At 26.6% G+C, this 16,552-nt stretch overlaps 1 protein-coding gene across 1 annotated transcript; it reads right to left on the reverse strand.

Moving 5' to 3' along the window:
• Positions 1-1,267: 1,267 nt before the first annotated feature.
• On the reverse strand, positions 1,268-8,716 carry LOC126893536 (aristaless-related homeobox protein-like). The gene is made up of 4 exons (XM_050663846.1): positions 7,427-8,716; positions 3,631-3,878; positions 2,240-2,330; positions 1,268-1,798 (listed from the first exon to the last, which is right to left on the reverse strand). Exons 1-4 carry the CDS (start codon positions 7,500-7,502, stop codon positions 1,416-1,418), a joined length of 798 nt encoding a protein of 265 aa, XP_050519803.1. The 5' UTR covers positions 7,503-8,716; the 3' UTR covers positions 1,268-1,415.
• Positions 8,717-16,552: the final 7,836 nt, after the last annotated feature.

Consider the following 16,552-nt stretch of genomic DNA (forward strand, 5'->3'; position numbering starts at 1 on the left):
TACAATATAAAAAATAATTTTTAATATTATTATGAACGAATAATATTTATCAATATTATAATTTCGAAAATCATTCTTGTTCATTTTAGAACACGAAAATTGTTATTATCAAATTAAAAACTCAAACATTTTATTAAATTAAAAATATGTGTTTCCATTTAAAAAAACAAAGTTGACGCCTTTACAAGGCATAAGGGATGAACTTGAAAAGTATTACATGGTTAATAATTCAAGAATAATGTGTAACTAAAGGCAACCAAAAAAAAAAATGTTTAAATATTTTTATTATGTAAGTAATTGAATGGGTTATGATAAAAAAATAACTCTGTATATTTATATAATTTTTGGACAGTTTTGGACTACATTAAAAGTATATATTCAATTATTTGTCTCTTATAAGGAAACAAATAATTTTTTTTTTAATTTAAAAAAAGCCATTTTTAGGATTTTTTTACAAAATAGTTTGATAGGCCAATAACAACTTTAGAATATTTACTTATTGTGTCACAAACATTTAAAGATATAGTGTCTCAAGTTAAAATAGTTTTAGAAAATTAAAATATTTAAATAAAGGGAATTTTTTTTTTTTTAATTATCTAAATAATTATAAAATTAATTTAGAAAAAAAAATTATCTCAACATATCTTAGATATTTTTTTTTTTTGGGGATCTATCTTTTTTAGATAAAGATGGAAATTATTTAATTTATCTGAATATGGGTAAATTTTATAAATATACCTATTATTTTATCTAGATTAATATTTTTTATGGGGAAATAACACTAACTCTGGGACAAAATAAATATCTATTTCTGTGGTCATAATTGTTGATTATTAAATTGTCTTATATTGCAAACTGATTAATTTTCCTAATTTTAATATAAATGAGGAGTTTATATTCACAATTTACAAAACTTCAATAAATTTGCATTCAATATACCTTAAAAATATATAAATGAACTCCGCAAAAAATAATGAAATTTAAGGAATGAATTCATATTGAATGCATTCCTTCGTTCAATTCTACGTAAAAAAAAGTCCTTCTGCTTTATGTCAACAATATTTACTATGAAAAATGTATAATTAAATATTAAATAAACTGCATTAAAAATATAAAAAAATGCTTTTATAATATTTGAGCTTAGAATATTGTCTTTTAAAACCACGTTATGAAAAGTTTAATTACTGTTACAACATATTTGGTTGTAAAATAAATGTATTTAATAGTCAAATAGGAAATATTGCCATAATAATAATAAATAATTTATTATAAATATTATAATTTATTCTTAATCTAGATAATTTTTTGTCATTTTAAAAAATGATAAAAGGAAATGATAGGGGAATAAGAAAAAAATACAATTAACACTCATTATAAATAAAATATATCTTAATACATTATAATAGGTAGACATTTTAACAAGAAACTTTTTCGACTAACGCTGCTGTTGGCGAACAAGACCTACTAATGACTAAAGGAGATTTAAGATTATCAGGTTCAGTGTCAATTATATCATTTGGTTCTAAAATTTGAGGTGATAGAGGAATAGAACTAGATGATGACGATGATGGACTGTGTGGCTCAGAAGATGACGTTTGAGTTGGCCATTTATTTGGGTTTATCCGTTGAGATAATGCCTTATGCATTGAGGATTGGTATGAATGGGTATGCCAGGGTAAACCAAGTAGAAAAGCTGATGCAGCTGTTGGATTGAATACTATGTTGGGCCAAAATTGTTCAGGACTTAGGAATGGAAGTGGTCCAAGCCCAGATTGTGTCAAACACTCATTCCTGAACACTGCAATCAAAACATTTTCTGTTACCAGTTAATTAATTAATTTTGATATTTATATTCAATAGCATATGTTTACACATAATGATTGTGCTTAAATATTAATAATTATAAATTTTTATTTATGATTCTATTACCCCTATATAATGTCATGAAATTGTATGCTTGAAATTATACACATTATTGTAATCAAGCTTAGAGAAGATGGTTGTATTTTTTATAATTTTTTTTATAATGTATATATATAATGTATATGATGTAGAATCTTTACATGATAACGCACAAGTTGAGACGATCATATTACATTCAATTTTTAATATCGAGTCAGTTGCTGCTATTTTTCAAGTATTGTTCCGTTAATCGTACATTTAATAAGTACTGATTATTTTTACATGATTTTATTTGTAAAATGTTGTTAATTCATTAAGATTTTATGTAAATATTTACTTGAGTGTTCTGGCAAATACGAAGTATTTGTTTCTCGTCCCATTGATTTTTCTCGTTTTCTCCATTTAGCCCTACGGTTTTGAAACCAAACCTATTTCATAAAAAAAATAAAATCTGTTACCTATTATTTTTAAATAGCAAGATATTTATAACTTTACATAAATTAATAAATTTTAAATAAATAATAGCAAAAGTATACAATTGATTAATTATCTTGCCTTGATTTACTATTCTTATTCCAAATTCATAAACGGGTCGTTCACTGAATTCGAAAGTTCGATTTTACCTACGAGGCTGAAAGATAGTTTACCTTATGTATTACGCAAATAATTAATTTAGTTTGGCTTAGTGGCGCGTGTGCTTAAAAAAGGGTATCAGAGTAAAATCCCTTTTTTATTGGCTAGGTTAAAATATTGACAATACACTTAAAACGGGAGTTTAATAAACCGGTGGAAGTTTCGGCACCCAAAGATTATTATCCGGCGTCGGTAGTGCGAGAAAGGGTAGGTGGTGACGATGGTAGGAGCAAATAGTCGATGATAGGAGGGGAGGGTTAATGCTCTATTTGGACGTCCGATTGGGGTTGATTGTGCGCGGTGCGTACGTCGAGGGTGTGTTGTGTAACACAATGGGACTCCCCTCATACATTTATATACTGACTGTGCGAACAATGCACTTAAATGATCGTTAGGAAATTAGAGAGATGTTAAATCGGTTGTCGAGAAATTGCACCCCAATTAACTTGTAATTCATTATCGGGCAGCTCGTGTGCTCTGGTTTAAGTCCATCTCAATTGGTTTATTGAATCGTTTAAAAAATTTGAGACAATCGGTGGTAAGAAAGCTTTTTGGAGTCTGGAGCAAGTCGAGTGAGCGAGAAAGTGACAGGGCAATTGTATAGACATCTTGTAGCCTCTTTCCCTCTCTCTCTCTCTGACGCCTTCTTTACATCACCGCTGAGTGTTTCGCGTAGTATACAATTAGCACATTGTTTTTATGCGACTATACTCGAATAAATCTATTTGTGTCTTTTTATTGTTTTTAGCCAATTTGAAAATTGTACTTAAGTCTTTCGTAAATATGGCACGGTTATAAAATTTGTGCAAAAAATTAAATCTTAGATTCGTTAAATAACCGACTTGAACAATAATAATTTGAAACATTTGAAAGAAAATAAAAATTAATAACATTTTAGGATTTCTAAGTAAGTTTTTTTATTTAAAATCTAGTAAAAGACGTATTTTGGTTATATTTTAATTTTATATACGTGTAATTGCGGGTGGTAAGGGTATAAGATTTATGATTGAAGGATTTATTATGCAAACTATCGAAAGTCTTATAATTTTTTGTACTATAGAACTAATTGATAAAATAATGTATAAAAGTCATTACCTGTACTCTAGCTTCGCTTAAATCCAATCGCATAGCCAACTCTTCTCTGGTAAATACGTCGGGATATTGTGTTTTCTCAAATGCTCTTTCCAATTGATGTAATTGGTAAGTAGTGAATGTCGTTCTGCTGCGACGGACTTTCCGCGGTTTTTCGTCATCGTTTTCGTCCATACGGTGAAATGATGTGTCAGAACTGCTAACAGCATACAAAGCGTCTAGTTTGGATTGACACCGCACACTATTACTATCTACATCAACAGTAAAATAATTAGAAATACAGAATATTATTATATAAATGTGTTCACAAAATAAATGCTGCCTACAAGAAAAAGAGGAAATGGAAACTTCTCTTCAATTTTAATTAAAATAGCCAACAATTAGTATTTTAAAAAGGTCGAAAGAGATGACGAATGATTGTTAATTATTAGAAAAATATTTATTTTATACCTTTACCACAATTTTATTTTTGGANGTGTTCACAAAATAAATGCTGCCTACAAGAAAAAGAGGAAATGGACACTTCTCTTCAATTTTAATTAAAATAGCCAACAATTAGTATTTTAAAAGGTCGAAAGAGATGACGAATGATTGTTAATTATTAGAAAAATATTTATTTTATACCTTTACCACAATTTTATTTTTGGAGATACTTCAAAAGATAAAACCAGATTTAGAATTTTGCCTTTTGTTTCAAACAACTATATATTTTTTAGTATTTAATGTTTCTTAATTATATCACTTATATTTACTATAATAAAGTGACGAATTAGGGAGGTAAATATCTCCTCTAAGAAGTCCAAGAGAGAAACGTAATTTTAGGGTTGCGCTTCTGGTGGTATGAATATGATATTTATTGAAATGAATCATGTTGGTCACAAACTAATTATTCTCAGTAAAGACAATTTTGTTGAATACGTGGAAATTCCGTTGACTATGATTACATTTAATCAGAAAATTGTCGGCGATTAACGTCAATTAAGTGAAATTATAGTTAAATTGTAATATAATTTTGATGAATTCGTTTCAGATAAACCAGGTCGGCTTTTATACATATAACACGATATATTATTAGAACATTATTTTAATCTACGTATGCGAACCTAATTACTAATAACGTGATATTTGGAGAGCACGATTATTAAAATGGTACTAAGCAGCTTACACGGCTTTTGTTATTGCGCGTTGATTGTATAACGCTCCCCTTTTCCACATGTGTAAAATATATAATATTATTTAATCGGCTTACAAATGTTCGGCTATCGAATCATATACTCGTAAAGGTTTACGCCAAATCTAGACCGTTGTCGTTTTGAAATTTTATTGTAATGTTAGCAACAGATAAAAGTACCGTTTACAACATCCGCTTTACTCACCATCCATTGTCGAAACCGGTGCAGTACCACTTGACGTTCACAGAATAATATATTATGTAGGGGGTTTATTTCATCCAGATTTGCCCACCTCTATTTCAAACAAATCTTCGCGATTCCCAGTAAATAATGTCAAAATAATTTCATTGTTATATTTTATACTTGTAAATGTTATACAACAATAATTAAAACAATGTGATTCAATAATTGTCGGTATTTAGTAATTTAATTTAAAGAAAACAAAAAGTTATTCTTCTTAAAATGATCAAGGAATGCCAAATAAAAGGTTTTCGAGTACGATTGGCATTTATTAATTATTTTTAGGATACCTTTACGCAGAAATACACGGGGTGGTTCTTTTAACGGCACCCTATAAATTTCTCTTAAAATAATGACTTTTTCAAAAACTTATTTCGTCTTTTGCGAGTTACATATGTGTCTTCATTGAGCTGTCATAAAATAATTTTTAGGTCCGTCTCTTATACCTTAAAAGATTTTAACTTAAATTTAATAAAGAAACAACATATATATATATATATATATAATAGACAATTATCTAATTACGGTAATGACGGGTCGATAAAAAATTCCAAGGTGGTATTTTAGAAGTTAATCACGTTTTTATACCTAGACGGGAGGAGGAGTTAAGTCGAGAAATGTCTAGTGATAAAAATAGTAGCACCAGCGTCTTCATCTTCAGTCTGTATTTGAAATTGATAATAACTTCTAATATACTTGTTTGAAAGTTGAGAAATTGATAGAGTAGCTTTAAGAGAACCATCTAAACTTGATTAATGGTGTGGCAAAAAACAACTTTAGGATTTAGAGGAAACCCAATCTTTTAGTTTAAGGCTGCTAATAGTATAATTAATGCTAATAATTTTGCTCATTTGTAAATGATTTAATAACTTGTTGAAAAAGAAACATATTATTTTTTTACCATAACATGGCTTACATAAACAGTTATTTGTGCCGGCAATAAAAAATCACTACACAAATAGGGTCTTTTGAAATTAGATTTTTTCATTTTAGTGATACTGAGTCGAAAAAAGACACCTAGTGAACGTTCATGATGGCATGAGATGTTATCACTAAAATTTGAGAGATCAGCTAAGTTTTGTGAAGTAAAACCAAAAAGGCAACTCTTGTGCTGTCGACATTTGTTAACTAAGAAATGGTCTTTTAAACGTTTCTAGTATCCCTTAGTTGTTGATTTATGGCTACAATTACATGGAGAATTTAAATTTTGCAGTTTCTGTCACACCATGTACTTAAAAATATTAATTGTGGCACTTGTGTAAAGACCATTAATATATATATTTGGCTTTGTAAAAAAATAAAGCTTATTTTTTTGTTATTCATTTATCACAGATTTCAATGTCTGTATGCAGTTAATTAATTTTATATTAACAGACTACCCAACCAAACAGTAATTTTGAATATACAGCCATTAAGACTTTATTATGACAAGATGTATTAAAAACGATAAGTGCGTAATTAACTTAGGTATTCTTATAATTTACTTCTGGTTAAAATAAGTTTCAACCTTTTGTTTTAAATTTCAATACAATAATTCGTTATATTCACTAAGTACTAAGTACCTATGAAATAAGACCTAATATACTTGAAAATATATCCGTTCTTAAATTTAATTGAAGCTTTTTAAAAGAGATTACATCTTATATTGTTAAAAAATGGCTCACTTGAAGATTTTTTAATTATTTACTAAACTTATGAAATTATCATTCTATACAACTAAATATACTTAATACATAAACTTTTAGTAGATTATAAAAAAATATTTCAGCCTTAAAAGTTAACTGACTAGTATTGAGTACTAAATTTATATAAATAAAGATGTTAGTATAATAGAGAAACTAATTATTGCAAGTTTTCTATTACCTATTGACTCTTGAACACAAATCGGCCAAAAATAATTAAAAATATTAATTGTTATTTTTCAGCTATGTGATTTTAATGGATAAATTATTTGGCTACTGTTGAAATTAAAGAAATAATTAGTTATTTAAAATAATTTATTACCTCAAATTCTTTTAAAATAAATAAATGAACTTTCTCTATATTAATTTTTTATTTTGAACGATTTATGTAGATATAAATATAATAAATTGAGAAGAATAATCTGCTTAAAATTATATAATAATATATATACCTTAAAAATTTGCAATATTTTAATTTTAAAAATTCTCTGAAATTATACTCGTTTAAATTTTATTAATTTGATAATATAATTTTATATTGTTTTATTGCAAACTTATAACTATAAATATTAGAATAATTATGTTTATATTTTAAATATTATAGATTATAGATCAGATATTAATGTAATTATCATTTTTTAATCGATTTAGTTCTAAATATTGACAAAAAATTTAAGTATAGATTGATTAATGAATATAACTTACCATTTTTGGTTGAATGTGTTGTGCTGAGAATCTGATCGATTGTGTATATATTTCTAGCTGATTTAGTCGTGTCCATTATTCAAATCTTTGAAGACTTTTAAAATTTATACTATTCTATATTGGTGGTGTGTATGTTTTCTCTTGCCTTAACAACAACTGAATGACACATGGTTTGTTAGGTCTTTAACCGGAGGGACTGTAAAATAAACCCCATCTACCCTTCGTTACGCCTTCGTTTCCAGAAGGATTAGCCCGGAGGGCGGATGCGTTGTCGTGGTCGCGAATTCTATTGGACACTTAGCCCTTCCCACACGTCCTGCGCTTCATATAACATTTTTGATAATTATATAATTGGTCTAAATTATACGTGACATAAAATTAATAACACTTGAATGTCGTTAAATATTGTTCTGCTTGTAATGAAAAGTTGCATTCATTAAGATAAAAATAAATTACTTTGAAATCCTTTAATTTATTTATTTTTATCAAACAATTTATTAACGAATTTTAAAAAGATTTTAATATTTAAATTGCTTTCAATATTAAAAAAAAAAATAAATAAAACTAATTTTAAATAAATAATAATCCAATATCTTAGCTTAAATTGAACGTTTACGATTCGAATAAGTCGACAATGAGTCCTGTTTCAATGCATAGATATACGTGTTCGATTCTAATTGAAAAACTATTGTATCTTCACCGTGTAAATATTTTTGTTTTGGGGAATTTACTCCCCTCACTCATCCTAATAATGTACCTGAAACTAAAGTTTCTATTTATAATTTTCTGTAACTTTATTAAATGTTTAAATATCCTCAAATGAGGTGCAGTGGGTTGCCTTCTCTGTTTGAAATGCGGAAACTATGTAAATTTTTCTACTAAAAATATTTTTAGACTCTATTTACAAAGTCGTAGAATTTACTATAGTTGGACAAATAATGTGTATTTTTATTTACTTTGAAATATTTTAGAGACGATACGATATAGGATATTCAGTGTATAGCCGTTTTCTTAATGGCGAATCAGCCTTAAAATATATACTTGAATAACTTGTATAAAAACGGTCGTATAACTACAAATATTTTCAAACTTTAAGCGGATTTTGCTTCTCTTGATATTCAAGTTAAATTTACTAATACTTATTTTATCATAATACAACAATGTAAGTAACTGTTTTACAACTTTACAGAAGATGAGCAAGTTTGAAGTCAACTATTTCAAAGAAGAGGCAATATTTTAATTTAAATGTCTTCTGCGTTTTTACTAAATAAATTCTAATTTTAAGATTCCATTGAAAAGACAAGAATTTTCGACCAGGACTTATGTAGAGTTGGGTACTTAGTGAAAAACATTATTAACATTAAAAAAAATACTAATAATACAAAGATAAATATTTTTATTTAACAAAAAGCTTGTTATTTTTTAAAATGTTAAACGGGCAATAATACCTCCAATAATTATTTTAAGAATAGTTTTGTTTTATACTTAAGATAAGAACAATATTGTGATATTCATATTTTAAATCATCTTTTTTTTAAATAAAGTTGTAAAATGTATTTTTATAAATTGTAGAAAGTAACATAAAATGCATTTTTCATAGAATACACAATATATAAAATATGGGCCAATTTTTGTTTTAATACTGCTGTATTAAAAAAAATTGCCATATTGCATGCAATGTCACATCAACGTAAAATATTCTTCAAATTAATAGAATAATGGGATATTTTGTATTAAAAAGAGTAGTAGGAGAAATAATTAAATTTTAGTTTAAAAAGATATTCGGAAAAAACAAATTGTTTTTGATATTCTAAAATTATTCATTCGTTGAAGAACACTGTGCATTGTATTCTTTAGATCTGAGATTGTATTTCTCCGAATGGAATATCACGATGAAATATTAATACATAATATAAAATTCACCTGCATTATTTTATTATAATGTATAATACGTACGCGCCTCTAAGACTTATTGTTACAAAGTTTCGACATGATTTCCAAGATCAAAGTTCAAAAGTACTTATTAATCTCTATTACACGTAGATAATAATACACAAAAGTGTCTTATATCTATGGATTCTGGGACATCGGCAACACGTTGACTGTAAAATATCCAAGGACGCTGCTGGCTGCACAAACTGAATGACTTCAGAACCTCGTGGATCATTGGGTACAATAGCAATGGAAACTCATTATATTACATTCTATACTTAGGTACGTAACCCTTTCCGTTTCGATATTTACCCGGCACACCGTCGTTTTAACGTTGTAACTACTGCAAACTTAAATACAATGAAGACGCGGCACCTCTGCTCTTCACCTTCGCAGCCACTGCCTACGTGTAACTTTTAACTCGTTATTATTAATTTAACGGGGTACGTCGAAGGAAAGCAAGGAAACATATTTATTAATATTCAGTGGAGTGTTGTACCAATTTCCCTTTGATAGTAATGCTGATTCCACCTGGCCCGCGCCTCTCCCTCTTCACATTTCCCCCGTATTACACAACTTTGCTAATAACCGTTTCGTCCAAAAATGTTTTTTTTTTGCGAAAGCTTGATAATATTGTTTTACTAATAATAAAAGATAAATTAATAAGTTTTTCATTAATTGGGACTAGAGTTTTTCAAAAGATATTTTATTTAAGGTAATGTATTTTTTAATAAATTATTAAAAATATCGAAATTGGTTAATAATAGTGTATGGAAAACAAAAGGTAAAAATAAAAGTCTCGCTGAAAGAGTAATTTTTTTTTCCCTGGGTGGTTTTAATTTAGTTTCAGTTAACATTACTACAATTGAGTTGATGAATAGCACAACATTCAAACATGTGCTTTTACTAAATATGTCTATAATAAATTCTTTATTAATTTATTTATAAAAAGATACACTACTAATCATATTTTGAGTAGGACGACAACGTTTAGAGCATCCAGTTAAATGTTGTAACATTTACTGAATAATTTTACATTTTTCTTTTAATGAGAACACCTATTTGTAAAAGTATTCATATTCGTAGAAAATACTTTAATAGTGTTGCACTTTGTAAACTATTTTTCAAGTTGCAAATAGTCTGATGTGATTTATTAAAAATGATTTTGATACGCATTGAATACATTTTGTATTAAACGTTGTGGTACAGTTATTTCCAAATAAACGTGCTGCCATAATAGAATATAGTTATTAAGTTGAAGCAAGTGATAATAAAATACCGAGTGGAAACATCCGAGTTTTGAGAGAGAAAGAATAATAGAAGAAAATATGCGGAAGCTTAGATGGTCGAGAAAAAGGAGTTGCTGGGTTGTGTTTGCTTTTTTCTCGAATGACTATCGGTTTTCTATCGAATAAAAGATGAAGAAGTTTTAATAAACGGATGGTTTAAGGGTTTAACGGCGGCGAGTTGATGAAAAAAGAATACAAAATATATAGTCGTCGGGGAGGTTTCATTAAAGTTTACACGGCAAATTGTATATAGGCCCCTGGTGCTGTGTACACAAACTCAGATTCAATAAGGACCACAGCTACTGTCTCGGTCTGACTTCCACGCTCACACACACGCACAATTGTATATACTAACGCAGGCTTTTCAGGCAATTTTATATTACACTTGGAATAGTTGGGCAAATGATTCGTCTTGATGTGACTTATAGTCCCCTTCCCAGTCCAGTGCACATACACACCGCGGTTACTCGACCAGACACCGTCGAGCCAAACACCTCCGGGCTACGAAATAAATCAGTAAAACTTTATTAGATTTATATTTGCTGCAAGGCGTCGTCTTTATACATACGTGACATCCACACTTCTATTACAGGTTAACGGTCGTTTTGTGTCAATTATGTTAGATACTTTTATTTATTTTTCTATTTAGTGTGACGTATATCAAAACATGAACAATATCTCCGTCGCGTGTCATTACTAATTAAATCAAAATAAAAAAACGACAACTCACCATCCCCTACCAACCATTTGTAAAATATTAATATAGTTATTGGCGTTATTATTAAAATTTATTTCATAACATCTACACTAAGACAGGTGAAAACGTGAACGATAAATCTTAGTTTATAAATTATTTTGCAAAAGTCTTGTACATTACGTACATGCTTTCAAAAACACTAATTAATTTAAGTACTAATATCCATTGGCATCAAAACACCTTCAGTAAAATACAAGAAAGCAAAGTATCATTTTGTTTTTCTAATAAAATCTCTCAAGATAATTATGTTCTAAAAAATTATATTATTATTGTAGATCATTAAGAGTAGATATTTTATTTCATAAATTGATTTAAAATAATCGTTTATTATTAATTTCAGATTTTGGGTTTATACCAAAGTAATATGTTTAGTTATTATATTATTAATTGCGGCGCAGAAAATTTTATTGACCATAGTAAAATTGCATTCAAGTTTTTACAAAAATTAAATTTGATTTTTATTTGGTGCTTCATTTTTATATTTCTAAATTTTAATTTTCAATTTAACAAACCTTATTTTGCTTTGTAAGTCCCATAAATTGAATTAGATATTTTTTCAAGTTAAAGATAAGGTACTTTTTTAAAATTAATGCAATAAATAAAAAAAATTATAACAAATCATATAAACTATAATTTAGTATACTATTTATAATATCATAATATGTTGTCCAAATTCTTATTAGAAATCAAAACTAAAAATAATAAAAAATTTTTTTTTCTTAAAAAAAAATGCATTATCAAGGTTTAAGTTTATAAACTATCGGATCACCACTAAAATCACATAAAAAAATAATTTTACTCACTATTTTAGCTTTGTAATATTCAAGGGCTCCGATTTTTAGTCTTCTATGTAAAAAATGTTATGACGCCCTTATATCTAAAATAAAAAAACTCTAAACCATTCAAGGTTATGAGTTTTCTATGAATATTGTGTATTATTTAGCTTGATGACGTTTATAGTGGAATTTAGCGTTTTACCAGAACTTCTCTAATTAATTAATAAAAGACTTTCAAAAAATACATACTGCAATGTATTTTAATATAAATTAATGCTATTAGTGAGAGTGCTTACAATATTTCAGAGTGTCATTTACAACACTTATTTCATGATTTGTAGTACTACAAATATATGGGTTATAAAATAATAATTTAGTGTTCTATCCAAACACGTATTTTTATAATTTTATAATAGATTTTTTTATTAATATAATTTTATATTTTCAGAAATAAAATTTAAGTGTATTTCTGGTGTTTTTGATTTAAAACTTATTTTAATGCAATCTGATAACGTCTGTTTTAAACATCATAAAAATGTAGCAAATTACTGATTGAACGTATATTAAAGTCAAAGTATTTACAGACGTATATTGATATATGTATTTTTCTGGAGTATATTGAAACCTCATCTCACTTGGTGACTCAACAGGGTTTAAGGGTTTCAATTTAAAACGGATTTCAAAACGTCAAAGTACTATCGTCTCTTATACTGATATATTATATTTTCACTCTACTAGCTTATTAAATACTGTTTTCATTTACGCATAGCATAAAAACGAAGACTTAGACTGTTTATTTACAATACACTAAATGTTTAAATAAAACAACTTTAGGATGTATAGAAATAAGTATGTTTACCCTTAACTTTATATTGTACCACAACTTAACTAGAGTTATGTAGGATGTGTTGAAATCAAAATCCTAAAAAGTAAGTAATATTTATAGCAGCCGATTCCAGCTACAATTTAATTCTAATTAAACTTTACAAATTATACAATTGTGGATATTGTCCCATTTTATGAAAATTGTACTGGTTAATAGTAAAATTTAAGTAAAGCTAATTATGACACTATTTTATGTAAAATATATATTTTTTATTAATCAATACTGTTTTACCTTTAAAAATTAATAAGAGTAAAATAATTATAGTAGGTGTAATTTTGTTTTCAATTAATTTATCGGTGTTCGTAAGCTTAAAAACTAATAATAATAATTGTTTATTAAAACAAACAAAAATATTTTTTAATGAAGCTAGATTATTTTGATTTATGTCAATAAAAATAGACCCCTAGTGTTTTGTCCATATCTAGGATGAGAATATTATTTTAGTTGTTTCATGAATTTTAACTAATCTAACTTAAATTTACAAGAGTACGATTTTATAAAGTTAAAGTATATAAATCTCGTAACAATTATAATTCATTATTTATTATAAGGAAATAAATGACAATACGACCATGGTATTATGGTAAGTATGACGTTACAAAGTTTTTTAACTAAATTGTACGTCAATTATACAACTTAATAACAAGTGGTAATAGTAAGCGAAACTCTTTTGTACAATAAAATAATTGCAACCATCAAGATTTATGGTAAATGACAAGTCTGTGCCTGAATGAGAACGTTTCTCTCTCGATCGCAAAATCGTTCATTATTGTCGATAGATACATGAAGTAATGAAAGCTGCGCTAATAAATGAATCGCTCAGCATGAGGTACATTNAAATAATTGCAACCATCAAGATTTATGGTAAATGACAAGTCTGTGCCTGAATGAGAACGTTTCTCTCTCGATCGGCAAAATCGTTCATTATTGTCGATAGATACATGAAGTAATGAAAGCTGCGCTAATAAATGAATCGCTCAGCATGAGGTACATTCGATACAATCTTAGGTTCTTCGGATAATTAGCAAAAATCTGTCCGTTAATATTTCTACTGCTGCAAGTGATGGATATTCAATACAAAAGTTGTTTTGCGTGTTAAAGTAATGTTTTGCTTTAGTTGATATAAGGGAGAAATTTAATGGGAAAAATATTTATATAACTAATTAATACCTGAATATTGTTTAATATTGTTATATAAGTCACCACAGACTTAACGAAATTGACTATAATGAGTAATTTTTTTCAAATATTTGATAACTATAATAAATATAGTTTTGTAGCTTGAATATTTATTTAAATTTTCATTACTAATTAATGATTAGATACTCTTTAATTAATATTTTTTGATATTTTATGTGTTATTAAAATTAATGTTATACATACAATTTTTTTTTTTTTATTATTTCTCTATTATAACTTTCAAATTTGAATAATACAACTAATTGACATAAAAAAAGTTCCGAATTAGAAGTTAAAGTTTAGAATCATTGTTTTATAATATAAAAATGACTTGCATTATATTTTAATTTATTTTATTGAATAAAGAATCTTCATTTTATATCGTTTTTTCATTGAAAATGCGACCGAAGTGAACTAATAATGCAGAATAATGTGTGAATACATACTGAATTGTTGCCAGTCACGTGTGAGATGTTTCTGAACTTAGGTTTAGTTATGTAAAAGCAACTCAGTTAATGTTATAAAGAAAACATTAAAGAGTACCTATGTGAAATTATACACTTCAAGAACTTTCAATAGGCAATTTAGAGAAATAAAAATAAAAATGGTAATAATGTCTTTCACACTCTTCGTTAAAATTGTACGAATTATTTTTTCTTAAAAATACTTAATGTATAGAGAGTATAGATCGTCGATATATTATAAATAAAGATTGTGTCACATTCTTGATATATCACGAATTATTTTTTTTTAAATTAACGATAGCTGAAAATTATATGAATGAAAACCTTAGAAAAACAGCTTATTTATTATCAGTAACAATACACATTTTTTATGATAATAAAAGTTACCCAAAAATTATAAATAAATATCATAATTGCATTTATCTTAAACGTCATCTTTCAAAGTCAGATTAAGGAGGTTATTATTATAGTTAAAAATTATTAGAAGCAAATTTTAATATAAAGAGCAAAACCTTTTATAAAGGGGTATCAACTTAGTTTTTTTAATGGTAACTTACAATGGATACTAAGGATGTTATTCTTATTTTTATACCTAGGTCGGACGAAGAGTATGGAAATGACTATTGATAAAAATAGCAACACCCACTCCTCATTTCCAGTCATTACATTAAATTGTTAATAACTTCTGAAATACTGGTCCATCAGTTGTTATCGACCAGTCATTTTCTTAATTAAATTATATCCTATTTTATAAGCTAATTAAACATGTATATTGCCATTTAAAAATATTAAATTAACACATCTTTAAGTTTTAAGGGATGATTCTAAAAAGTAAATATTAGCTGATAAATTAAAAACTTTATGTAACTAAAATGAATCAACATTTTTTTTTCTAATACTCTATTTATTTTGAAAGTAAACGAATGATTTATAATAAATCAATTACTTCGTATAATTAAACAGAAGAATTTTTTTTCTTGTAATACTAGAAATTATGATTTTTATGTTCTTTATTTTTATCTTTGTAAATTAACTAAAAACTGAAAATATATACTTAATTAAAACTTTACATTATAAGTAAAATTAAAACTATATTAAAAATATTATTAATTTAAAAAAACTAAAAAATATTAAAAATATTAAACTCAAAAGCCACAAAAAAATTAATGAAAAGTCGCGGATACGTATTTCGGAAACAATGTTACCATTATCAACGCTAAACACATACTGACACATATTTAATTTTACTTAATTAACTAGCCACAAGTGATCAATTTTTTTTACATTATAAGATTAAAGAGTGCATAAATTAATTATATAAAAAATATTGCATTAATATACCAAGTAATATTATTTATGTAAATACTGAAATAAATTATAAAATATCAATCTAAAATTAATTTTGATATAAGAAAACTCAACATCATACTTGTTATATATATATTTCTACCTCCTACTGTATATTCTTCAATTATAAAAATAATTGAACTAATAATATTGAAAATGAATTAAGAGCTATCTAAAGTCATTTAGAGTTTTCTAAACATACTATAACTTTTAAGCAGATGTTATATTTTTTTTTGGAAGTATTTTCTATATTAATATATTTCAAACTATAAAATGGTTTTTACAGAAAACTGGATAAATTAATTGGATGAGATAAAAAAATTATTTCATCGCAAAAATAAAATATTGTTAAGGCCATTATTATCAACCAGATTTTGTGATGTACTCTTTTTAAAAATCCTGCATTTAGCATCATGTGATTTTTAAAAATACATGTAATATCATTCTTTTTCTGTTTATATCAATAAATTACTTAAATAAAAGATATAAGAAAAAA

This window comes from Daktulosphaira vitifoliae, unplaced genomic scaffold, assembly GCF_025091365.1.
Source record: "Daktulosphaira vitifoliae isolate Bord-2020 unplaced genomic scaffold, ASM2509136v1 Scaffold_1, whole genome shotgun sequence".
In the NCBI taxonomy this organism is placed as follows: Eukaryota; Metazoa; Arthropoda; class Insecta; order Hemiptera; family Phylloxeridae; genus Daktulosphaira; species Daktulosphaira vitifoliae.